The sequence below is a fragment of the Vulpes lagopus genome, chromosome 3 (genome assembly GCF_018345385.1).
Source record: "Vulpes lagopus strain Blue_001 chromosome 3, ASM1834538v1, whole genome shotgun sequence".
Taxonomy (NCBI): domain Eukaryota; kingdom Metazoa; phylum Chordata; class Mammalia; order Carnivora; family Canidae; genus Vulpes; species Vulpes lagopus.
This window is the reverse complement of record NC_054826.1, coordinates 80,502,272-80,528,973: the sequence shown is the minus strand read 5'-3', so window position 1 is coordinate 80,528,973 and position 26,702 is coordinate 80,502,272. Positions and strand designations below refer to the sequence as shown.

Sequence of the window (26,702 nt, the reverse complement as noted above, 5' to 3'; positions counted from 1 at the left end):
GGGGGTTTCTACCACCTTTTCATCTTCCACTCACTAATAAGGTGTTGGTTTTTTAAATGTGTGGCTGATGGTAATCCCTACAAAGGGTTAAAAATGCCTGAAATCCTCTGATTTCAGAACAGCAATAATAGAGATGTGTGGGATTCACTTAAGAAAATGAAAAGGCCGGGGCTCCAGGATAAGCAGAGAGATTACTTTCCAAGTACCCTCCTGGGCCCTGATCCAATAAAACTGGTGTCCTTAGATACAGGGGAAGTTTGGACACAGAGACAGACACAGATGGAGGGACATTACCCGTAAAGACCGGAATTAAGCAGCAGCAGGCCCAGAAGCTACCAGATACTGGGAGAGAGGTGTAGAACCAATGCTTCCCCAGAGCCTTCAAAGGAAGTGGCCTTGTGTCACCTTGATTTCAGACTTCTGGCCTTGAGAGAATAAATTTCTAGTATTCTAAGTCAGTTGATGGTACTTTGTTAAGGCAGCCCCAGCAAAATGCAAAAGGGTCTAAGAAGGACATTCACAGCTGTCGATCCTCATCTGTTCTGTTCTGCCTGGAAATGTATTCCTTCTTCTGTAAAAAGTCCTGTCTCTGCCAGAATGTCTCCCCTTCTGACCCCTGGGTTTGAAGGTTTTCTCTCCTGTGGCTCATGCACAACAAAGTCAGAACGTCTCAGCCTGGCTGTCAAGACTTTCATCCATTCACTGGTTTATTCACTCAGCAACCATCTGTTGGCCTCCTGCAGATGAGGAAGACAAGTGATGTGCTCAGAAGGATTAGCACCTTCTTCCTTCCTGGGCTAACCTGCAACCCAAGCACCTACCTCCCAGCAGATCCACAACCCTGGCTTCACGCCCCAGTTGTGAGCCCTTGTCCCAGCTGTCACTTCCACTGATGATGTTCGTCTTCAGTCCTGCTCAACCTGCCTAGGTCCCACTCCTAGTTCCCCTCTCCCACAGAGTCTTCTGAGAGTCCATGGAGTTGTGGGACTCCTTCTTCACTGTTCTCCCTCCACATCTTGCTTTCTCCCAGTGACAGACCTCATCACTGTCTGTCCTGAGATCTAGTTACTTGTCTACTGGCTGGCGTTCTCACTTTCCGAGTGAGAAGCAAATTCATCTTTGTGTCCTCAGCACTGTGCCTGCAAAGAACAGGCACTTGGTAGTGTCTGAATTGCTCACTAGTGAATAGTGAATTGACTGAATCTAGTGCCATGGACTCTGGGGCAGGAGAAAAGCAGGGATGAGTCGTCTCCCTTTGGTGGGATTTAGGGGCACAGAGGTAAACTGCATTTAGTTCTATTTCTACGGGTTCTGATACCTTGTTCTTGATGTGGCCTCAGCTCCTGGCCTACCCTGTCTGGCTCATCCCAGCTTCATGGCCTGTTCCCAGGGGTCCTACCCTGGTGGGAGCACCTGAGATCCACTCCTTTGGGCAATTTTAGATTTTCCCCATTACAGATGAGAAAAATAGAGCCAGGAACCCTTCCAACTTCCTTCTTTTAATTTCCTTAGACCCCTCAAAAGTAAGTGGATGGAATGGAGAGAGGTCTAGGGGAAGAGGAGACTCCTTTGTAGCAGAGAGGTTTCAGATAAAGGCTATGTGAAAGTGGACAACAGGAATGGATTTAGTGTAGCTACATGTCAGCTGGCTAGACTCAGAAATCCCTGCAGATGGACATTTCCACCGAGCCAGCCACTCAGGCTTTGGTATATGGGCAACAGTGACTGAGGGGCTCTGTTCCCTAGGTCATAGTTCAGCTTCATATCTACTGAGACCCTGAGAGCAGAATAAGTGGACCCTTCAATCTGCCCACCACGTGCTCAGAAGCCCTGTTGAGTGCTCACCCAGGGACCCCTAGAAGTGGACTTTGGAGTCAGGGTCTGAATGCAAACTCTAATTTCATGTGACTGAGTTTCTTACACTTTCTGAGCCTTTGTGTCCTTACCTGTGAAATGGGGTAATGATATCCACTCCACAGGGCCGTCTCAGGTTCATGGAAAGCCCTGGGTTTAGGGGCCAGCACTCTACTAATAAGACCCCAGAGGGATCCCTGGGTGGCGCAGCGGTTTAGAGCCTGCCTTTGGCCCAGGGCGTGATCCTGGAGACCCAGGATCGAATCCCACGTCGGGCTCCCGGTGCATGGAGCCTGCTTCTCCCTCTGCCTGTGTCTCTGCCTCTCTCTCTCTCTGTGTGACTATCATAAAAAAAAAAAAAAAAAAAAGACCCCAGAGAGGCTTCTCCAGAAATTGCAGGAACTATAGTTTTCCTGCTGTTCACCATCCAGATCTTCATAATAGAACTGTAATTTTGCTTTAAGAAATTGCCTTTTCCCCATGGGGTATAGTCTAGTGGGACTGGAGTCGGCCCTGATACCATTGCCTTCACCCCTACAAGGAGCAAACACCGCCTGATCTAGACCAGCAGTATGCCAGCTACTTGGAATTTGAAACTGAGCAAAGGGACAAAGAGACTAGAAAAATAAGCACGTGTTCTGTTGCTCCCTGTCCAGACTCCTGGTAGTAGACTATTCCTGTCGAGCTTGCTTCTTAGCATTGGAAAAGCCTGCGGAGCCAGAATGCTGTAATTGAATCCTGACCCACATACTCTGTGAGCTTGGGTGAATCATTTCGTCTGTCCCTGCTGCCATTTTCTCAGCCACGAAAAGGGTGATAATGGTGGTAGCTACTTTATCATGTTAAGTGACTTCATACATGTGAGAAGGTGAGAACAGGCAACGCTATGCGTGTGCTCACTGTTGTTATACTTTCAACACCATCTTTTAAAACTCTCACTGATTCCGCGAGTGCTCAGAAAAAAGTATTATATTTCCAATAAATTCTCTTCAAGTTAACCAGAGTTTATTTCTTTTGTTTGCAACAAAGAACTCTAACTGATTTAGTGGTTAGGAGGCCAAACAAACACAAAGATAGCTATGTTATAATTCATGATTCATGCTTCACCTCGATGAATGCCATCTTTATGGAGGTGGTGAGGAGAGAGGCCTCTTTTCCTTTCTAACCACGACTCATCTTCAGGCTACGACTCTCCAAATGCTGACAGCTTAGGAGTTCTCCATGAACTCCTGCCCCCAGGCATGCAGGGGGAGCAGTCCGGCCTGTCAACTGGGATCTGGAAGCTGCCAATATTGATAATGTCAGAGCCCCCAATCACACTTCCTGGCTAGGATTTAATGCTGAGCTCAAAAATAAGAAGAGGCAAGCCTGGTGGCTGATATCACCAGGATGTGGCTTCCAGACATTAGATAAACCCGTGGGCACACAGTTCCTTCCTATTCTGATAAGGGGGGTCAGTTAGTGCCAAATGACCCTCAAGAGTGCACATGTGCAGGAACCAGACTCAGAATAATTGGAAAATTCATGCCCCACTGGGACTTGGGCTTGTCAGTTCCTGTTGCAGTTAACAGGCAAAGGCAGCAGCTGGTACCACCTTCCAGACACAAACCACCTTAGCACAACCTGTCAGGCTGCTTCACACCTCTGCACCTTTGCACTTGCTGTGCCCTTCTTGCTTGCCAATGCACACAGTTGTCATTCAAAACTTGGCTCAAGTGTCCCTCCTTCATGTTGTCTTGCCCTCCAACCCCGGCCCTCCCTGAGTCTATAGATGCATCTTTTCTGGGCCTGCATGCCACCCCACACTTCATTATATTACACTGTCATCCAGTCTTTATTTTTTCTTCTGCTAAACTGTGTGGTTTTAGAGGATGGAGACTCTGCTTCATTTTTTTTTTAAGATTTTATTTATTCATAGAGACAGAGGGAGAGAGGGGCAGAGACACAGGCAGAGGGAGAAGCAGGCTCCATTCAAGAAGCCTGATGTGGAACTCGATTCCGGGTCTCCAGGATCACACCCGGCTGCAGGTGGTGCTAAACCGCTGCGCCACCAGGGCTGCCTGACTCTGCTTCATTTTTATATGAACTACCAGGGTATACTCAGTATTTGTTGAATAAATGATTTTTTTTTTTAGTTGACAATAAGACAGGGAAGTTTACAAAGTGAACCAAGTTTCAGACACAAGGACTAGAACTCTATCTTAGCTTTGAATCTGACATGCAATATGATATTAGAATGATCACGCCATTTCCCTTCTTACTCTTTGGGGTAACTTACTATACAAAAGGATTATATGATTCTCATTTGTCATTAACCACACAGAGATATTATGAGGAGAACATACTTATTGAGGTATAGTAACTATATCAAACTATCACTTTTAAACTTGCTCAGGAAGTGCTACATTTATGTTTCTACCATCGAAGAGTACATGGATTTTATACAAAATGGAACTATCCAGAAAAAGGTTTAGAGAAAAAAAGTTCAAAGAAAACCAAAATAATAATAAAAAACAATTTTGGGATGTCTGGGTGATGCAGTTGGTTGAGTGTCGACTCTTGGTTTCAGCTCAAGTCATGATCTTAGGGTCATGGGATTGAGCCCCACATAGGGCTCCATGCTGAGCAGGGAGTCTGCTAGTGATTCTCTCTCCCTCTCCCTCTAACCATTCCACCCCATGCTCTCTTAAATAAATAAATAAATAAATAATTTTTTTTTAAAAGACATTTTTAGTCATCTCTGAATAACATGTCCTGTTCCAGGAGTTATACGTGTGACAGGGAGTATCTCTCTATATAGTTCAGGGGATCTTGGGAAAAAGCCCAAATTTCAAAAAAAAAAAAAAAAAAAAATTCAAGTCTAAAAAGAAACCTAAATATGGGTCTGGTAGAGGACACCACTAGGTTTAAAAAGTGTTTCCTCAATGTTATGCAATCAAAGGAAAAGAGAAATATTTTGACCAAGAAACAGGGCAAGTCTCAGAAGAGAGACAAAGGATAGTGAAGTGGAAAGAGCGGGGTTGTATCAGACAGTGTAAGCTAGTTAAGCTATCATAACAAACACCCCAAACATAGCTCAAAAGCTTCCAACAGGGAAGATTTACTTTGCCAACAGCAAAGATTTACTTTTTGCTCACACAGAGTGCTCACCACAGGTCACCTGTAACTCAATTTCATATCGTCTTCATTTCAGGATCCAGCTAAAGAAGCATCTCACATTTGAGATGAGGAAAAGGAGCTACCGCTGAAACACATACTGACTCTTGGAGCTTCTCCTGAGAGGTGATGCATATAATGTCAGCTCTCACTTCATTGGTGCCATGAGTTACATGGCCCAGCCTTGTATGAATGGGGTAAGAAGCACAACTATCCCAAAAGGAGAGCAGAAAGTACTTTGAAGAAATAATAAAATGTAGCAACGTGATGTCTGGAATCAGGCTGACTTTGGCTTTCCTTTACTAGCCATTGGCTCTTGGGTGAGTTTTTACTATTCTAGAGTCTTTTTGTTGGGGATTATAGTGCCTACTTCTTACTTATAACAAGTGAAAACAAACAAACAAACAAAAAACGGAACGTGTGCCTTTTTTTCTTCCTTTCCCCTGGGTCGCCAACCCCTCCTTCTACCATTGCCTTCTTTATCCATCATCCACCCTCCTTGCTGCTGACTTCAATGCAATGGATTTGACAGGAGTCCCGTACAGCTTGGGGCAGGAAAGTATTTGAGATACGTATAGAGACATATTGTATTTATCTATCTATCTAGCCACTATTAAGGTAATTTGTGTGTGTGTGTGTGTGTGTGTGTGTGTGTGTTATACATGTTATAAATTGTAAGAGTACAGGTGATTTTTCACATTTTTCTTTACATCTTTGTATTGTCTGAATTTTTTAAACAATGAGCATTCTTCTTTTACAATCAGAAAAAACAGGGCAGCCCAGGTGGCTCAGTGGCTTAAAGCCGCCTTTGGCCCAGGGCCTGATCCTGGAGACCTGGAATCGAGTCTCACATCAGGCTCCCTGCATGGAGCCTGCTTCTCCCTCTGCCTGTGTCTCTGCCTCTCTCTCTCTTTCTGTGTCTCTCATGAATAAATAAATAAAATCTTTAAAAAAAAAAAAGAAAAAACACTAAAGCTATTTGTTGTTGTTTTTTTTTAAAAAAGCACATTACTAAGTAAGATCATATTTGAAATCTCCATCCTGAACTGCTAAGCAATTTTATAGCTGAAAACAAACAGCTCCATGCTCTTTCCCCCAAAATACCTTCTAATTCAGGATATTTAAATGTGAGAACAATGTCCTGATGCAGCAATTTTATATATATATATATACACAATTTTATATATATACACACATATATATATTGCTGCTTTTATTTTTTAATTTTAATTCCAGCATAGTTAATATACAGTGTTAAGCAATAACATTTATTATGGTTATCTTGAATGATTAATATTTTCAATATAGTTACTTTTGGTGATTATCATGAGGACTCATGGGAAAATTGTAGGGTTGGAAAGTTGTAAGGGTGAAAAGTTGTAAGGATGAAACCTGCTTCTCCTGCATTCTTCTCCATCTTTCCTAGGAGTCTTCAGAGCCCTGCAGATGTCCAGCACTGCCATCTAACACCCCTAGCCCTCCCCCAAACTACCCCCCACCAACTCCAGGACCTTCATTGCCCCTGACCCACAACTGGAATCTAAATCCCCACACCCATTAGTGAGCCTGGTTTCTGCAACATCAGGAGCAAAGCCATTCAGTGTGGCTGAATATTTTCAGAGGGCTTCAGGAAACAATTGGTTTAATCTGTCTGGATTTGTACTTTTGTCTTTCAATTGCCAGCTCTTTTTTGATTCATTCCTCTACCCAGATTGACTATGAATGTTATTGTGTGCCATGAGTTGAATTGTGTTCCACAGAAATTCCAATATGGAAATCCTAATCTCCATTATCTCAGAATGTGACTTATTTTGGGGTTATGGTCATTGCAGATGTAATCTGTTAAATTAAAATGAAATCACAGTGTAGTAGGGGGGGCCCTTATCAAAGGTGTCTGATGTCCTTATAAAAAGGGGAAGATTGGACACAGTGACACAGACATTTGGGGAGAATGCCACGTGAAAATGGGAGTTCACAGCCATAAGCCAAAGAACCACCCCAAGCTAGGAGAGAGGCCTGGGACCCATCCTTCCGCAGAGGCTTAAGAGGGAGTGTGGCCCTGCTGGCATTTTGATCTCTGATTTCTAACCTGCAGAATAATGAGAGGATGCACTATGGCTGTTTTAAGCCACTCACTTGTGATCATTTGTTTCAGTAGCCCTAGCAAGAAAATATATTATGTATACTTTTGTATCCTGCCACATATTATTTCATATGTATTCACTGCATGGAATCATATCACACACACTCTGTCTCACATCATAAATATGGATATCAGGGAAAGGGAAGCAGGTCAAGTTTCTGGTACCTTCAGGAAAGTGGGGGACTATAATGAATGAGTGCCTTAAAGGTACAGTAGGTACTTTACTTACTTCATCTAAGCTCGTCCCACACCAGCCTCTCCAGGGTGAAGAAACAGGCACAGAGGCATCAGAAACTGACCCAAAGACACAGCTCCAAAGACTTTTTGATTTCAATTCACATCTTCCCCATAACTTTAGCCAGTGAGGGACCAGATGGTTGGTGCAGGTGATCCTGGGATGGATCTCTCTAGATATCCATTTAATGTGATGGTGTGAAGTGGTCGCATCCAACGATGGCACTGCTTCTCAGCCCTACTGCAGGAGGACTCCTGTGCTCCACCTCTGACCCTTCCACAGCATACTTGACCTTGTCTTTCATGATAATAACCATGGCATTAGTGGATTTCTTCTACTGAACACCTACTAGGAGGTGTGTACTGCCTTGAGTTCTTCAAGCACAATATCGCATATAGTACAAAGCCATTCCATGGCAAGTGATAGAGTTTTAGGACTGTTGTCTCTAAAATGAATTTTCTTATTCCCCACATTCTACTGCCTCCACAGCATAAAGATTTCAGTAATGTCACTTTAGTAGATTTCTGCTCAATCTAGCCTCTGGACAAGATGTAGCAGTGTGTAAGTGAGGTATGGAATTGTTGAATTGCTATACTGTGTATCTGAAACTAATGTAACACTGTATGTTTGATTATATTGGAATTAAAATTTTAAAACTTAATGAAAAAAAATCTGGGTAAAGTCACATCGACACTTCCAGCTAGCTTCTGTCATGCCATGAGATCAGCTCACTGTTTCTGAAACCTCTTAAACATAAAATGAGAGAAGGAAGTTCCATGTTAATGAGTGTAGATGGCTCTTTTCAATCAGGGGCCCAGAAATATGCAAAATCCGCCCCCCCCCCTTATTTTCCATACCATTGGTTGGAATGCCCCTCCTTCATGAATCACTCTGTTCCATGATTCACCATGAATTAATAGGAACTGTGCTGGAATAGTCATTTGTGGTATTGTTGTTAGAATACATTTTGGTGTTTTCACTATTCCTTTATGAAATAAATGTTTCTCATGGCTTCTTGGGTGCCAGCTACCCTGCTGGATACTGTGAATACAAAGATAAATAAGACACAGTTCTTGCTGTCAAGAAGATCAAAGCAGAGTGTTATTTATGCATGTGAGGGATAAAGTTGGTTAAATAAAGAAAGACACCTGGTAAGTCTGTTAGCTGCAAGACACCATTGATTAATAATATAAATAAGATATAAATAAGATATAAATAAGAACAATCTAATCAAGATGAGCTAGAGTATTAGAAGGAGAGCCTATAAAGACTCTGAGAAGACTCAACTGGCAGAAAAGTAAAATTAGGCACAGTCAAAACCATGCTTGCATGAAGATAGGCCAGAGATCAGGTGATAATGCCAAACATGCGTGGATAGTACCAAACAAGCCTGGAATAGGATGTCAGGTACACAAACCCCCAGGACCAGAATCCTGACTTTGCCAATATACAGAAGCCATTTGCTGAGCAAAGGTAGGTGAGGTTTGAGGTTTTCTATCTCCTAAACTACTTCGTTAGGATCAGGTCAATTGCAGTCACTGGTAACTATTATAGAACTGTCTTTGTGACAATCATATTTGACGAGAATTGGTCTTAGACCTTTCTTTCAGTGGTCAAATTATAGAAAAGAGCATTTGCCTTTTTGTTGGGACATCTCCTTCCTTTTCACTTCTCCAAATTCTTCCAGTCAACTCAACTTTCCTCTTTTCTCATAGCCCTCCCTCATGTCTCTGTTGGTATGGCCCCCTACTTTGTGCTCATTCGTATTCATACTTAGGGTTGGTTTCATATACTTTCAGCACCAGTTACCTGTGCTCTCATGTTGTTCTTTATTTCTTGTGCATCAGTGATGAACCCTCTTGTCTAATGACTGGAGCTAATGACCAATCCAAAATCATCCTTTTAATCAACCTTTTGGTCCATTCCCTTTCATTGCCTCCTTCCTCCTGTGAATCTCTTTTCTCATCTAGCTTTCTTATTTCTTTTTTTTTTGTCTCTTCCTTTTCCACCCTTATCCCCCTTAACTAAGCAAAGCAAACTGAAATGTTCAGAAGTTTTTGCTACCAGGTTTTACTGGCAAACAGGCTAAATATAACAACCTGGGATAATGATAAAAATTTACAAGAATCTTCCAAAGGAATATAGCCAGGGGATTTCTGCTCTCCACTGAAATTGAAGTAAAGCTAAGATTCAATCTCTTTTAGCCTCTCAGGCTAGATGTCCCCTTAAATGTGGCTTCTGGAACCCATTTATCACATCATTCTTTTACCACTCCAGATCTAGGATGTTTTCAGTAAGTCTCAGATGCTAAAAATGAAAAATTGAAGATCCCTTATTTATTTATTTATTTTTGAATTTTATTTATTTATTTATTTTTAAAGTATTTTATTTATTCCTGAGAGAGAGAGAGAGAGAGAGAGAGAGAGAGAGAGGCAGAGACACAGGCAGAGGGAGAAGCAGGCTCCATGCAGTGAGCCTGACGCGGGACTCGATCCTGGGTCTCCAGGATCAGGCCCTGGGCTGAAGGTGGCGCTAAACAGCTGAGCCACCAGGGCTGCCCAGCCACCAGGGCTGCCCCTTTTTTAAAAATAAAATCAGAAATGGCATTATATTTCTCAATGCCCCTCTGCTTTAAGTTAATGTGTGTTAATCCTTGGCACTCTACCAGCGGATAATAAGCTGCTTGAAAGTAGAAACTAGATCTTAAACATCCTTCTTAACACTTCACACATTGCTGTACATTTAAGTTTTTTCTTTCTTTCTTAACAAAACTCCTCATCGTTCATGACATCAGTTCAAACATCATCCTCTCTTCAATCTCCCCTCACTATTATTTTCCCCTTCTGAAACTCTAGGCAGAATTAACTGCCTTCTCCTCTCTCTTCCCTCACTGGTCCATTCACATTTCAAATATGGCACTCATTCCATTCTTTTTTTCATTCCACTTTTTAACATTAGTTCCATGTATATTAGGTTGGATATAAAATGATTCCTCTCCTCCAGTTGTCTGCGAGCTCTCCTGTAGCCTGTTTTATATGTATCCACAGTCTCCAGCACAGCCTGTGAATTATGGTAGATGCCCAACAAATGCTTATCCAATGGAATGTTTTGCTTGGATAATACAAAGAGCTATGAGCTGATGTTTGTCCTTCAGGTGCTAGAGGAAATGCAAATAGACTCAGGAATGAAGGTACCATAACTGAGCAGCTTTAACTCATACTTTATTTGGGCCCCACCGCAGAGATACCAGAATTATCATCACCATAACCACTACCACTATCCTCATGACACCCAGCAAACTCCAGAGGAGCAAGAAACATGACAGATGATACCATGAATCCTGCCTCCTTTACCCAGATGGCTCTGAGGCCTGTATACTCAAACTGAAAGAAGCAGCTTTGGGAACCAGGGGGCCCTGTGTAACTTCCTATGATGTACATGAAGCAGAAATCACTGAAGAAATAATTTCAATTTTGATTTAATTCTGTTGGAAGATAATTTTCTTTTCTTTTTGGAAGATAATTTTCTATGGGTCCCTCGTTCCTATAAGTCTGACCAACAAGATTGCTCTTTTTTTGGACAATCTTTCCAAGAATGTTTGTATAGGCAACAATCTTGGAAGCTAGAGATGCGTCTCTTTCTGGAGCAAAGTGTCCCATACTAATCACCCATTATAATGGATTTGGGCTCCCTAAGTTTGAAGTTCCTCTCCTGTGATATGACCTACTACGTGTGCAGGTGGCATCTGGCCCTCTTCATACCACCTGGTGTGAGTGGGGGATCAGGAAACTGGCACAAAAATGCTGATACTCTGACTACTGCAGTTGCTTTGAGTGGTAAATTGTTCTTCATTTCTGATGTGGGAGTCTCATGTCTTCTGCCTGCATCCATGAAATTGTGGTAAGTGAATTTGATAGCCTGTACATAGGCTAAAATCTCAAACCTCTCACACTTCCTGACACTATCACCCCCAGCAGGATTTTCTTGCCTCTAATGTGCCCTGACTTGTCCCTTTGTGAGGAAGACAAACATTCATCAGTGATAAGCTGCAGATACTTGTAAAGGTAACCAATTTGAGAGGTAATAACCACACCTTCCAAACAAGCTGATGGTATGTGGTGATATTCCCATGAAAGATGTGAAATAGGGTGAATGATCCTATTGTCTAGAGCAGGTACAGTTATTTTGGAGTCTCTTTATTATATGGGACTGAAAGGGAACAGTCACATGTCCCAGTGACTGGGAAGATCCCTGTTCCTTGAGCTGAATGTCTTCAAGCAGCACTTCTTTAACAGTGACTAAACACTGTTCAGAAGTAGGGTATTATCTTAATGAGATTTTCCAGAGGTTTCTTGTTCTTTTGGTTTTATTCAAGCAGGCCACTATTTGCTTCTTTATTAATTTATTTCAAAAGGTATTTAAGGCAGTTTGCAAGGGTCTGTGGAATTCAATAGTGCATAACTTAAAAGAGAGAAATGGAAGGGTGGGGACATAAAATGAAGCCAGAAATAAGTCTTGGAATCTGTAACATAATTAAATCTACTATGTATGCACCAAATATTTGGCTCTAAGCATTCTAGCAGCTGAAGAGAAAAGTGAAACCTGATTAGTTACACAATCTAAAGTGACTCCTAGATTAAAAGAGGGAAACATTTGCACCCCAGAAGTTGGCTTGCAAGAGGAATGGGACTGTCACTGCAGGGAAGTACAAAGCCCCATGAGGACCCTTCTCCCTTCCACAACAAAATCCTAAGCCACTAGGGACAAGCAACAACACTATCCTTCTGTCCCATCACTCTGAGCAAGGAGAAGACCCATGTGGCTGGAGAAAAAGAAAAGAGAAAAATCATATCTTTCTGGGGGGGGGGGGGTAGGGAAATGCAGAAAACAGTCATTGGGCCAGGCTATTTGAAACTTCCTACTGCTGGAAAAGGGGCAGGACCACTACGAAAATGCAGAGGAAATCCAGAAAGGGTTAATCAGTTGACATGACACAGCCTAGGAAAAAATCAGTGAGCCTGAAGAGTAGCCAATATAAATTATTGAAACTGTAACACAAAGAGACAAGAGGAATGATTAAAGAAAAAAGAATAGAGCATCTAAGAACTGTAGGACAATATCAAACAATCTAACATATATATATATATAATTGGAATTCCAGAAGGATAAGAGAGAGAGAGAGATTGAGAAATGAATTATCTAAAGAAATAAATAAGAGAATTTTCTAAAAATAATAAAAGACATCAAACCACAAATCTAAGAAGCTCAAAGAATCCCAAGCAGGATATGAACATATAAACTTCTCTCCATTATTGCTACATCTCTCCTAATTCAAGTCCCCATCTTTACAGCCCAAACTACTCCAATAGTCTCCAGTTGGCCTCACTGCCTCCGCTCTGACCCTCTACTCTTGCTGTAAACAGCAATTAGAATGATTTTTTAAAAAATGACTCCTCAGCTTAAAGGCCTCCAGCTGTTTCCTACTGCACTTATCTGGGGCCAGGCCCTGACTCCTCTGCACCCTGCCTATCTCTTACTACTTATTCATCTTTTTTTTATTACACTCCAAACACAGGGGCCCATTTCTGTCCCAAACACACTGCGCATCTTCCGCCTCTGGTTCTTGGTTCTTGTTTTCCCTATAAAACATGCTGCCTTCAGAACTGGGCAGGGCTGGCCACTTCTTACCCAGTTTTCAAGTCTCGCTTTTTCAACCCTCCCCACAAGGAAGTCCCCCAAGTCTTTTTTTATCACATTATTTTACTTCCATCCTAGTGGATATCAGAAATGATCTAATATCCACTAAGAAATCATCCAATATCAGAAAATATCCCATTTATTTATTTGTGTACTTGTTGATCTTCTTTCTCTTTATGTTTATGTTCTGTGGGAAGAGAACACATCCTTCTGTGGCCTAAATGTTTAGAATGGTACCTGGTATGATATAGATATTCAAGATTTACTTGTTGATTGAATAAGTAAGTAGTTGAACCGAAGAATAAATACCCATTAGAAGTATAAGCTCAGAAAAAAAGATTAATGTTCAAAATGCACCCTCTGCTTTTTAGTTATCCATATACTAGAGATTACTTTTAGTTACATGGGGATACCACTCAGCTGATAGGGAAAGCTAGCCATATGGTAGGTAACACATAATTTGTTAAGTGATGATAAGCCACACACTTTAAGAGGCCTCTCATTTCTGATTATTCATATTTTATTGGTTTCCTGGTTTATTACTACCACCCAGAATCAAATTGTTACCAAGGATCAAGAGATTGGACAATATTTGTAAAAATATTTGCCCACTTTCATAATGCAACCTTGACCTCATTTTTATTTTATTTTTTATTTTTTTAAGATTTTATTTATTTATTCATGAGAATACACAGAGGGGAAAGAGAGAGAGAGAGAGAGGCAGAGACAAAGGCAGAGGGAGAAGCAGGCTCAATGCAGGGAGCCCAACGTGGGACTTGATCCCGGGTCTCCAGGATCACACCCCAGGCTAAACCGCTGAGCCACCCGGGCTGCCCATTGACCTCATTTTTAAAAATTATCTACTGTCTGAACAGATTTTTCAAATGACATGTGACCAAGGCCCAGCCTTCTGGCAAGTGCTAATGTTCCTGTCTATGTCATTTAGACCTCTTCCATACTAGTGAGCTCACCGGCCCCACCTCACCTGTCTCTGTTCCTTCTGGACCATTCCCTACCCTCTCTCTCCTCCAAACCACTTAACCTCTCTATAGCTGCTTGGAAAATGAAGAGGCAGTGCTACATGATCTGTTATATTCCTTCCAGACCTCAAACTCTTTCATACTACTTCTTCTAAACAGGACGTTTTGACTCCTCCTCACCCACTTACTTCCATTTTCTGCTGCTCCATTGCAGTTAAATGAAAGAGGAATTGTGTCCCCATCTCTGTCCCTACCTCTTAGAATATTTCTTCCATTCATAATTACTTTAGATTAATTAGATGATGCTATATACACCCGTTTTTGTTCAGATACATACACAGCATTCTATCACATTTATATAGTTAATCAAAATGTACAATGAAGAACTTAAAAGGATCATCTTTTACCAGAATCATTTCACAACTTGCTGTGCAACTATAGCAAACCCCTGTGCCTCAAGTTCCTCATCTACAAAATGAGGAGGTTGGAATTGATGATATCTGTTGGAAACAGCCTATTCTAGGATTAAAATTTTTAAATCCACAGTTTTTGCTTTGCAAGAGGAAATTCCAAGCAGGGAGGAGTGAATTCACACCCTCTTCTTTCCCTTACAATGTCATCTGCATTCTCCCTTGCTCCTTTTGGCTCCATGGTTTTGATACTTCCAACCTCCACCACTCCCTAGGCAGGCCCTTCAAAACTGGATAAGAGTGGACAAAGCACTCTCTTTATAGAACAACTAAGTAGCAAATATAAAGGAAATCCAGAGATATAAACAGTAAATCTGTTTCTCTTCAATCCCAGGAAATCAGCAAAGAGCATTTGTCTAGCATTTCCTTCTCCTGAGATGCCCACACTGGAGCCCAGAAGGGCCCAGACAGCTTTGCACACACCTTCATCCCTCAGAGATTCTTGCTTCTCTGGACCACGTGGTTTTTGAACACTGTATTGTCTCCCAACACACAGAATTTGCTGAACCCAAAGATTCTGTTTAGTGTCAGGGTAATTAAGTAAGATTCTCTGGTTCAATCTGCTCAGACTCCCTAGAGTCTACTTATTGAGTATTAGCTTCAGGCTTGAAGGGCCACCCCATTTCTCAGATGGCTTACACATCTTGTTACACTTCTTACAGAGTTAGAACAACAGGCCCAAAGCCTTGGGCCCCAAAAATCATCCCACCAGGGTTTCTCAAATTTTGAAGTACATACAAATCAACATGGGATCTCACTAACATGGAAATCCTGATTCAGTAAGACTATAGCAGGTCTCAAGATTCTACATTTCCAACAAGCTCCTGGCTGCTGCTGCTGCTCAGCCAACCACACTGTAATCACAGGTCCTGGTCTAGAGGTCAGCACACTATTTTTCTACAGAGGACCAAATGGTAAATATCTTCAGCTTTGCAGTCCGCAGAGCTTTGCTGAAGCTACTCAACTCTTCCAACAGCCACTGTAGCCAAATGCAGCCATGGGCAATATTGTAAACAAATGAGCATGGCTCTGTTCTAGTAAAACTTTATTTACAAAAATAGATGGTGGGTGACAGTTTGTCAACCCTTTCCTTAGTCTGTCTCAGAGATGAAGATATAAGCTTCCCTCTAGAACACTCCACATTATTGACATCCACAGCTCAAGTCCCATCAACATGAATATCCATCCACATAAAAGATCTCCCTCTAGAGGCTAAAAATACAATACCTCAACCTTGAAATGACACAGCAGCATATAGTGTAAAATATATTTATCCCTAGTAATGTCCTTTCTCATTCTTTAAGTTATTTCTAAATTCTAAACCCTTCTGTCTCTATAAACAATCTTCAAAAAGAAGGTAAAAGCGGTTCAAGTTTATGGATTTTTGTCTTCTTCTCTGAAATCCACTTTCTGTTTTCCGAATGTTTGGAGTGCTGAGGAAGGCATATATTTCAAAAGTTGTTAACATAGGGTTCTTTCTAATAACTGTTCCGGAATTACTGACTTGCTTGGAATTAAATCCAAGCATGGGGCAGGGCTATCATCCAGCCGGCTTTGAAGGCAAGGTGATGTTAACATAGAGGGTAGTTTGAGACGATGTGGTAAACTCTAGTTATCAGAGCAGAATCATGTTTCCAGAAGTCTGAGCAGATTAGCCATTGGTTCTTTGACAATCTGGGGCAGATGGAACAGAAGCCAGTCTAGATACTTCACTTCTGAGGACTTCAGAGTTGGTAAAAGATTCTCAAAAATCCAGGCTTTCACTCAGATTATGCATATTTCCATGCCACATGCTCTGAAGACCCTACTGCATTTCCATTTAGTAGCCCTGGGTCAGCAGCTAGTGCACAGCAATCAGCCATAGAGTAGTAGAACTCAGATCTCCCCAAAGGGACACATCTTACCAATTACTACTCTCTACTGAACTCTCTTGCCCCCCATCCAACCCCACATTAAAATGCCTTACGTGGGCCCTGAAGGCCAGTCTTTTCACAGCCCTTCAAATAAAGAGGGATACTTGGGCAATAGCTGCTCAGATCAAACCAATTTTTGAGGGAGGGCAGATTGCCAACTAGTAGTTAAAAATATAAAAATCTAGATACTTGTAATTCTTTTTTTAAAAACAGCTCTAAAAAAAACAGCTCTAACAATAATGTAATGAAAATAGCAAACAGTAATTACTAGAAACAAGATAATCCACCTTATTTTCATCCCCCATGGTCCTGTCTACACGAATATTTTATTATTTACATAATTTTTCTTTTGGAAGAAAATAGGCATAAACTTTATGAAAGGCAATTTGGCAACATTAAACAAATATCTTAAGGCCAAATATCTTTTCACATAGCATCTCCATATTTAGAAATTTAACCTAAGGAAATAATAAGAGTATAGGCATTGAGGGGCAGCCCGGGTGGCTTAGCAGTTTAGCGCCACCTTCAGCCCAGGGCCTGATCCTGGCGACCCGGAATTGTGTCCCACGTAGGGCTCCCTGCTCAGAGCCTGCTTCTCCCTCTGCCTGTGTCTCTGCCTCTCTTTCTCTCTGTGTCTCTCATGAATAAATAAATTTTTAGAATCTTTAAAAAAAAAAAGAGTATAGGCATTGATTTAACTAGAAAGATGTCTGTAACAACAAAAGACTCAAAACAACCTAAAATCCAGCACTGAGGTGTTAATCAAATAAAATATTAAATTCATATGAAAGAATGGCATGCAGTCATCACAAATGACATACATTAACTGACAGAAAAATATTTATATTGTATTATTAAAGAAAAAAACACAAAATAAACGTATGATAGAATTCTACAAGGAAACCCTAAAACATTAGAGATTTTTTTCCTCTCCAAATTAGAATTTGGAGATATTTAATTTTTATAATTCTACATTTGTAATTCTAATTCTTTTTTTTAAAAGATTTTATTTATTTATTCATGAGAGACACAGAGACAGAGGCAGAGGGAGAAGCAGGCACCATGCAGGGAGCCCCATGTGGGACTCGATCCTGTGACTCCAGGATCATGCCCTGAGCTGAAGGCAGATGCTTAACCACTGAGCCACACAGGCATCCCATGTAATTCTAATTCTTAACAAGCATTTATTACCTGTGCTATAAACTACTACCAATATTCAAATAAGTGTACTTGAGATCATAGTTCAGCTATGATTTGATTACAGGTTCTGCCTTTCTTATTTATATGTTATTTCTTTTAATGGAGGAGTCTTTCTTCTGAGGCTTTAAAGGCTAAAAGCCTTTCCTTATTGCTTTTCTAAAACAAGATAGGAATAAAGTGCTGAGAAGCCAAGTGCCCTTTGGCAGAACTTCAAGACATGAGAGTAATCTGAAGCCCTCTTTTCCCTGAGATTTCTAGGCTGCATCACCTCCTTTGCTCTTGTGAAGTGATGACTCATTAAGAACAATAATCCTAGGGTATCAGTGAGAGTTTTGTTTTAATACTCTCTTATCTTCCAGAGTTTTCCAAAGATTTCTAAAAAAGGATTTATCCAGCATTTTATACCTAGTTCAGGAATCAATTTCTAACCGTTTTAATTCAGGGTTGAGCATTTGTACCCAGCAAGGGTTATGGACAAACTGATTGACATTCTGTGACATGTCATTCTAGGGAAGAGATATAGCTCACAATGATCATTTCCTCTGGCTTCAGGAAAATTGGAATTCCATAATCAATAGGCAAAAAGACAAAAGCTGTCCTTCTGTGTTCTATCTTTTACAACACATTATTTCTTCACATCAGAAGTTCTTTGAAATGATTAATCCCTTTCCAAAAGAATAATATAAAAATGTGTTACAATAACTAACATATGGAAACAACCTAAGTGTTCATCAATAGATGAATGGATAAAGATGTGGTACACACACACGCGCGTGCACACACACACACACACACACACACAGAGGAATATTACTCAGCCATGAAAAAGAATGGGCTCTTGCCACTTGTGACAACATGGATGGAGCTGAGGGTATTATGCTAAGTGAAATAAGTCAGACAGAGAAAGACAAATACCACATGATTTCACTTATAAGTGGAATCTAAAAAACAAAACAAACAAATAAACAAAGGAAATCCCAGACTCATACATATAAAGAACAGAGGGGTGGTTGCCAGAGGGCAAGGGGCTTGGGGGTGTGTAAAGGGGATCAAGAGATACAAACCTTCTGTTGTAAAATAACTAAGTCATAGGGATATAATGTACAGCACACGGGAAAACAGTCAATAGTATTGTATTAACTTTGTATGGGGGTAGATGGTAATTAGATGTACTGCGGTCACAGGTCAGTTCACAATGTATATAAATGTTGAATCACTATGTTGTACATATGAAGCTAACAGAATATCATATGTCAGTTATACTTCAATAAGAAATTAAATATGTAAAAATGTGTTTGGCCCAAACCTAAAGGTTTTACACTGTTTTCAAAAGGTGATAATCTTGTTTTAAAATAGATTTCAGTGTCACATTGATGTCTCTTTGCTAAAGAATCAGTAATTAGATGGCAAGCTCCAGCCACACTTGGGAAGAATTAGAGCAGGGCTTTAATGAAGGCTTCTGCAGTCACAGGAGTGTTAGGGAAATGTTTCTGTCCCAAATCTAGTTCTGGTAGTACCACAAGGCTTTGTCATGGCTGCTGGGATTTTTGAATGGCAACAACAATGGAAACTTTAAGTTTTATGGAAGAGCTTAAACTGCCCTGGTGGGAGTGTGAAATTGAGTGTTCCAGTTTCTCTTTCAAAACTAGCCACCCTCAAACAAACAAACAAACAAACAAACAAACAAACAAACAAAAACTAGCCAGCCTCACAGTGGATGTCTAGACATCTGCCCACAAATTCAGACCAAACACCTCCAGCAGTGCTCCCTAGCCCCTGGTTGGGCTGCTCATAGTAAGCACTCAATTGTCCTTTCTGTAGAAAAATAGCCCCTGCTGAAAGGTAACAGGAGAACTCCTATTCATTCTTGAAAAGTATCTCACATCATTCCTTCTGGATTTGGGATGATGTCTTAGTTTCCTGAAGCTGTGGCATTACGTATAAAATCGAGACACTAGATTCTCCATTGTCCTATTTCCCACAGATAACTTTCCCACTCTGTTGAGCAAATATCACATGTGCTTTCCATATTTCCTCAAAACTTTCCATTGTTGGTTGGGGATAGAAACTTTTTTTTTTTTTTTTAATTTATGATAGTCACAGAGAGAGAGAGAGAGGCAGAGACATAGGCAGAGGGAGAAGCAGGCTCCATGCACCAGGAGCCCGATGTGGGACTCAATCCCGGGCCTCCAGGATTGTGCCCTGGGCCAAAGGCAGGCGCCAAACCGCTGTGCCACCCAGGGATCCCGGGATAGAAATGTTCTAAAGGTGCTTTGGATACGAAAGGAAGGATGACCAATGATTTTTTCCTGCATAGTCTTGGTTCTTTAAATCATAGTTCATTATCCAACTTAACTTTTCCTGGCAAGAGTCTTAGTCTCTTCTAAGAGTGCACACTCATCTCAAATCATGCTGGTTTCCACTCTTCACTAAATCTAAAGATTTAGGTGGCAACACCTAGAATTAATTCTGGCCCTCTAGGCTGTGAAAAAGTAACAGCTTGTGAAATCTGAATGTGAACCTATGCTTCTTGTCTTGGTGCTGATCACAGCTTCTTTGCAAAAGATTTCTTTATTTGTGAAATGATGTCTCTTCTGCAAATTTCCTACTCCAAGGTAGATTTCTAATGTTTTCCCCCATTTCTTTTCTAATTTTCTGATTTGAAAATGTTGAATTACAATAATAGCACACACATAATAGCAGATGAAATTATACAGTAACTAAATACAACAAATCTATAATAGGAATGGTTAGTCCCTTCTCTCATCTATGCCACCCTTTTTGTCCATTTCCAGTCGGATGATTCAATGTAACCATGGCAAATTCCTTATTTTTCCATGTCTTCCCTCCTCAAGCAGAATACATAGTTCCTGTTGGGCCATTTGGAGACCTTCTGTCTATTTGTGGAGTGAGAGTTTATGAGAAAGAGGATATTGAATGATAAGTGTCCAAATTTGCTGATGTAGTTGGGGTCATTGAATAAGGGACTCTAACTTGGTCAGGCCACAATCACTGACCTCAGGTGCCAGCAAGTCCGGTTGCATGGCTTGGCCTTTGGATAGAAAATTAAGGTGAATGTTCATGAGAAGAACTTACTCCACTCTTGCCCAGGGATCCTGAAAAAGGATGTGACCTCATTTTGAGGATTCTCCCTCCCAGTGTCAGGTACTGAACACATTGACAACCATGAGTTGGCACTTAGAGGCTGTTCCATTTTCACTTGGGAGGTGCCAGCCCCAGGCAAGTCACAGGGGAAGGAGGCTTTCGGGGGCCTGCAGAGAAAAGTATGGCTTGATCTGCAGGGCCACCACACTCCCACTGCCAGGAGTGGCAGTGTCTCAGCAAGAGAAAATCTCTCAGGGAATGATGCTCCCTTCCTAAAAGGCCACACACCCAAACTCTTAAATAAGGCCCATGAGGAATGATATCTTCCCTCTAGGCTGGGAGGCATTCTGGGGGTAGAAAGTGCTGGAGACTCCTTGAGAGTGTAGGCAAATCTGCTCTGAAAGCAGAGGCGAGTTCTGCTCTGTAGGAAGTAGTGTGTCCTTTCACTGAGTGCTAGGATAGAAACTTCCTATCTTCAGGGAAGATGAACCAAGTGCGGGGAGGGATCAGACACTTTTTTGCAGGTGGGTGGGAACACTTGCACTTAAAATTTTTTTTTTTCTAGGGAGGAAGGGGGCCCCGGATGCCATAAATCCCGCAAAGCCCTCAGGGTAATTTATTAGACAACTTTGGGAGTGAAAAAGCCCTGCTTCTGCATTCTGGGTGCCCTTTGTGTAAAATCATCCAATCTCAGGGGAAAGGGGACCGAGTAAGTCATCTTTCTATGCCCTTCTCATGCCCAACACCCACTTCAGAGTCCCTGGATTCATTTCAGCGTCTGTCGAATGAATGAATGAAGGAAGGAAAGAAGGAAGGAATTCCTGCCTTCTGCCACCTCTCTGGGGAGGAGGCCGGGGGGGGGGGGGGGGGGGGGGGGCCTTGTCGCGCCCGCTTCTCTGCACCTGTGTCCCTGCGCCCTGCCCAGCCTGCGCTCACCTTGTGCTGTTTCCACATGGCTCCCAGCTGCTTCACCTCGTGCTTGCCGTGACGGCCCTCCTCCAGGCACAGATAGCACACCGGGGTTCGGCAGCTCACGCAGTACATGCTGTAGTTCTCCATTTCGTGTTCCGGGCACGTAGGGAACTTGCGGGCAGCGCCGCCCCCAGCAGCTCCGGCCCCTGCGCCCCCCGGGCTCTTGCAGCCACCGCCTCCGCTGGGGGCGCCCTGGGCCGCGCCTGGGGATGCTGAGGCGGCCTCGGCGGGCGCGGGCGGCGGCGGCGGCTGCACCAGGCGGTGCTTAGCGAAGGGTCCCCGGGATGGATGGCATTTGAGCTGGCAGGCAGCACAGTAGAGCACGTCGCATTGCTCGCATAGCGTGGCGGCCGGCTCAGGCGGGGTGCGGTCGCACAACTGGCAGATGGCCACTGCCGCGGCTGCGGACGCCCCATGCACGGCCCCGCGGCCCTGCTGGTACCTTTGCACGATGGCCTCGAGCAGCCGGTTGCGCTGGAAGCCGCGCAGGCCTCGGTGGTCCAGGGACGCGCTGCGGTGGCACTGCGGGCACGTGATGGAGCTTGAGGAGGACGAGGACAGCGAGGAGCAGGCGGCTCCGCGGGCCGCGGCGGCCGAGGAGCCAGGCGGTGCGGGCACCATGGGCAGCACGCGAACCCCGTTGGGAGACTTGAGGCTCGGGGTGTAGGACCCGTAACCGCTGTCCGTCTCACTGTACAAGCTCAGCTTGTCCGCGTGGTCCCCGCCACCTCCCGCACCGCCGCCCAGGCCGCCAGCTGCGCCCCCGCTCCCGCCGCTGCAGGCCGGGCCAGCCGCCGGGTCTTGGTCCAGAGGAGGCGCTGCGGCGGCGGCCGCCGGTAGCCCGGAGCCGCGGGAGTGCAGGAGCGGCTGGGGCAGGTGTTGCTCGCCGTCCGGCGTCTGAACGGCGATCGTACGAGCGCAAGGAAGACAAACGTTGTGGGAACAGGGCAAGATGATGGGCTCCCGAAACAGGGAGCCGCACACGGGGCACTTCAGCTCCTCCTCCATCGCTGCACCGGCAGACCGAGCTGCTCAGGGGGGGAGGTGGAACGGCCCAAGCCCCAGAGACAGGCGGAGGGACCGAGCCTAGTTAGCACCAGAGAGACTGCAAGCGAGGGCATTACACAGGCATGCCCACTTCGCAGCCCCGGGGGCACGCCCCTCTCCTATCCTGGGGCCACCGCCCTGCGACCACCGGGGGCAAGAGAAGGCAGGGGGTCCTCACCTCCTGCCCGCGAGGCTCCTCCACCTGCGGCCGGAGTCCGGAGCCAGTAGCTGCCCTCGCGATGGCCTGCGAGGCGCTCTAGGTGATGAATCAGCACTAGCGCCGCCGCCGGCTGCAGTGCGCGTCTCCGCGGCGCATCAGGACCAGCGGCCGGGCTGCCGTTTCTTAGCTGTCCCGCTTCCCCCCGTCGGCCCCAGGGGGCAGCTGCTCGTGGCTCCCTGTTGCCCCTGCCCCGCCCCAATCGGAGCGACCAGGAGGTGAGGAGGAGAGTGAGCAGGGCCGCTGGGCCGCTGGGCCGCGGGACTGGGTTCAGCACCACGAGGCGGCGGACAGCGCCCCGGCTCCAGGCGGAGCCCAGCTGCGGGCGGGGACGCGGCGGCCGCCCCCCGCGGGCAGGGTCCCGGCTCCCGCCACTGCCTCCGCGGGGCCCGGCCGCTCCGAGACCTCCGCCTGCCGCCCCCCCGGGGGCCGCTGCCGCCGGCCCGACGCGCCCTGGGGCTGTTCCCCCGCGGCAAGGACTGACCCGCTTCCTTGGTTCGCCGCTGCCGCTCCTGCGGCGCCTCTGACCTTGGCCGCGCGACGCTGCAGCCGGCGGCGGAGGGCGAGCGCCCGGCTGGCTCGGGAATCCCCTCCCCGCCCCCCGCCGCGCCCGCCCCGCCCCCGCCCCCGCCCCCTCCCCGCGCGGCGTGCCGAGGAGTTGTGGTCTCCAGAGCAGAGAGCGCCGGGGGGCGGGAGGAGCCGAGGGGCGTCCGCTCAGCGAGGAAGGGCTTGCCTGGGCTGCTAGGCGAGTCAAGGGGCAATTTCAAGGGTGTGGTAGAGAGGGTCGTTGTCAACGACCATCTGTTCCGTGGCTGGAGCGCGCATCCGGAATTAGAGCGACGGCCCGGCCCGCCCCGCCCTGCCAGCACCTCCCCCGCCGGCTCCCGCGCTCCCGCCCATCCCCATTAAAGGGCACAAGGGGACCCGGAAAGCCAGTGGTTTGCGAACGGTCAGGTAGCGGGGCTCGACAGTCGCTTCCTAGGTCTCCGGTAGGGCCGAAAATGCCGAGTCACAAAATGTCGGAGAGCCTGAAGTCAGAGGGCGAGGTTTCGGTTACGGATGGGACCGCGAGCCATTTTCTCTCTTGGTCTCAACCACGAGTGCTCATCCGCGGTCCCTGCGGGCCGCCCGCACAGGCTGGGCGAGGGCACGAGGCAGGAATTCTGGAACGAGACTCCCTGGCGGAGAGCGAAGACGCGCGGGGCAGGCCCCTTGGCCCCGGAACGCAGCGCCTGGGACCCGGTCCCACCCGGCTGTGGCTGGGCCTTTGGGCGCCGGCGGGAAGTCAGCGCGCAGAGGTGTCGGTTTTATGAATGGGGAAATCTCCAGGCCAGCCGCGAGCTGCACCGACAGCCTCCCGCAGCGGCGCTGCCTGTCCCTCTGCTCCCTCCTCGGTCTCTGCTGCGGGCGAAGGTGGTTGGGGGAGGCCGGGGTGGGGGGGGGGGGGGGGGGGGGGGCGGGTGCAGACAGGCAGGAGGAAGGGCTCGCAGCGCGGCAGGCGCTGCCTGCGGAGGTGTCACCAGGCGTGAAACAGACACAAATTAGGAAATCGTTTGTTTAAAAACGATCTGAATATTGCAGTCACGCCTCCCCCGTTCTCAGATTTCCCCGTACTCCAAACAAAGACAAGATAGGCGCCACCGAGCCAGGCGTGGAGTCTCAGCGTCTGCTCGTCACCCGCTGGGGGTTGCCCTGGCTGGCGGGTTACAGCAGGAAAAGGCTGCAGCCCTGACTACGGCTTGGGGTCGCTGGCAGGTAGACCACCGGGGACGGGGGGCGATGCCCTCCTGACAGCAGTCCGTAGGGCCGCCCGAACTTCAGGCTGCAGGCTCCTGTACTGAGCCGTCGCCCCGCCCTGGGCAGGTTGCTTAAGCTTTCTGTCTCCCATCTCGCGGCTGTCAAATGGGTCAAATTATGTATGCGAACTAAATGAAATAATCCTAAATACAAACTGCAAAGCCTACTTCCGGCTTTAACATCCTATGACTGTTCAGTTCCATTTTGTCCACTATTGAGCAGCCTGACTCCAGTTTGTCTTAAGGTTGAAGAGCAGGCAGGCCGACCTCCTGCCAAACAGAGCCCCACAGAGGTTAAGAGACCCGACTTGACTTCCCTTCAGCTACAGGGAGCTTAGAACAATTATTTAACCAGGTATCAAGTATCCCCAGGTGGGAGATGGTGACAAGCCTATCCAAATCTGCCTTCTATAGATAAAACCATAATGAGGTGGATCCTGCCTGCAATGCTTTGATAAGCCTTCAAGAAAGTTGCTACGGTATCAGGTCATGAATGCCTGGCATGAGTATAGGCAGGCCTGTGATTGAATGCACTTGAAGATGCATTTCTTGTGATTTCAGCATTATCATCCCTCTGTCTAGCCCAGCGCAGCCTCCTGGTGACTGCAAAGAAAGTCATAACCTCTTACAGTTCTGTTGTAAACAGCCCCCTCCTTCACCAAGCCGCCATAAACCTGAGACCCACTCTGTCATTTTTAGACCAAGGTAAACTGCCTAGCAGCATGGGGAAGACTGCTGGAGGGGTATGTAAATCTTTTCCTGTACAGAGGACCTATAATTCCAATAACTCTGTCACTCAGGCTGAGCATGATTTTGTTTTCCTTGGAGAGGAAGCTCATCTAATACAACAGAATTGTGCACCTATGCCTTTCTCACATGCCCTCCATTCCCACCACCTCAATTCCACAACCTAAATCAGCTTAGCCTTGCACTGCTTAGGGCATTGCTCACTTGGGGGATTGGTATTCTACAGCTGCTTTGTATAAACTGAGGTTACATAGTCATTTCCAATATCTCACTGTATAGAACCATAATTAGTAACAATTGTCAAATATATCTTTTATATCTATAAAAAGCCCTCTTTCTCTCCCAACTTTGCCATGTAGAAAAGTGTAGAAAAGTCTCTTATTCTCTGATCCTCAGTTTTTTGTATTCTAAGATTTAAGCATAGAATTCATTGAACTTGAAATTTCCTTTTGGTTCTAAAAGACTCTATATATTAGTTGTTAATAACAATATAGTCTACTTAATAAAAAGGGCTCATGAAGAAATGTGATCCCAGGATTGAATACCATATCCATTATTTTCAAGTCATTTGTATATTTTTAAAGTCAGGGCCATGCAGAGGGTGAAGCAGGTAAGGTTGGCAGATCTAAGATCAAGGCACTGGCAGTTCTGGTGTTTGCTGACATCATTTGCTCTTGTATCCTTACATGGAAGGGAGAGGGGAGTGAGGAGAGCACTGTGAAAGGATAGTGAAAGCTATCATCTTTCCTTCTTTTTTTTTTTTTGTTTTTTTCCAAAGGATTTTATTTATTTTTTCATGAGAGACAGAGAGAGGCAGAGACACAGGCACAGGGAAAAGCAGGCTCCATGCAGGAAGCCTGATGTGGGACTTGATCCCCGGTCTCCAGGATCCAGCCCTGGGCTGAAGGCGGTGCTAAACCGCTGAGCCACCGGGTGGCTTTCCTTCTAAGGGTGCTAATCCCACTCATGTGGATTCCACCTTCATGACCAAATTACCTCTCCAAGGTCCTGCCTTCTAATACCACCACATTTCAATACATGAATTTGGGGCAGCGGGGGTGGGGGTGGGGCGTGACACAGATGCTCAGCTCAAGGCACAATGTGGAAGCATATTCTCACATATAATTTCATTTAATCTTCACAGTCTTGGGCAACCATATTTCCTCAACC

At 45.1% G+C, this 26,702-nt stretch overlaps 1 protein-coding gene across 2 annotated transcripts in view; it reads right to left on the bottom strand.

Annotated features, from left to right (window-relative positions):
- TRIM67 (tripartite motif containing 67) overlaps positions 1 to 22,780 on the bottom strand; it is a 46,975-nt gene extending 24,195 nt beyond the window's left edge. The window contains exons 1-3 of one of the 2 annotated variants that reach the window (XM_041749700.1): positions 22,609 to 22,780; positions 21,981 to 22,491; positions 21,690 to 21,917 (exon numbers count right to left, since the gene is read on the bottom strand). In XM_041749700.1, coding sequence (XP_041605634.1) covers positions 21,690 to 21,917; positions 21,981 to 22,491; positions 22,609 to 22,733 — 864 coding nt within the window. In that variant the 5' untranslated portion in view covers positions 22,734 to 22,780. Of the gene's footprint in view, positions 1 to 21,689 lie in introns of both variants that reach the window. The other variant, XM_041749699.1, reaches the window with a different exon arrangement.
- Between the last annotated feature and the right edge of the window lie 3,922 nt (positions 22,781 to 26,702).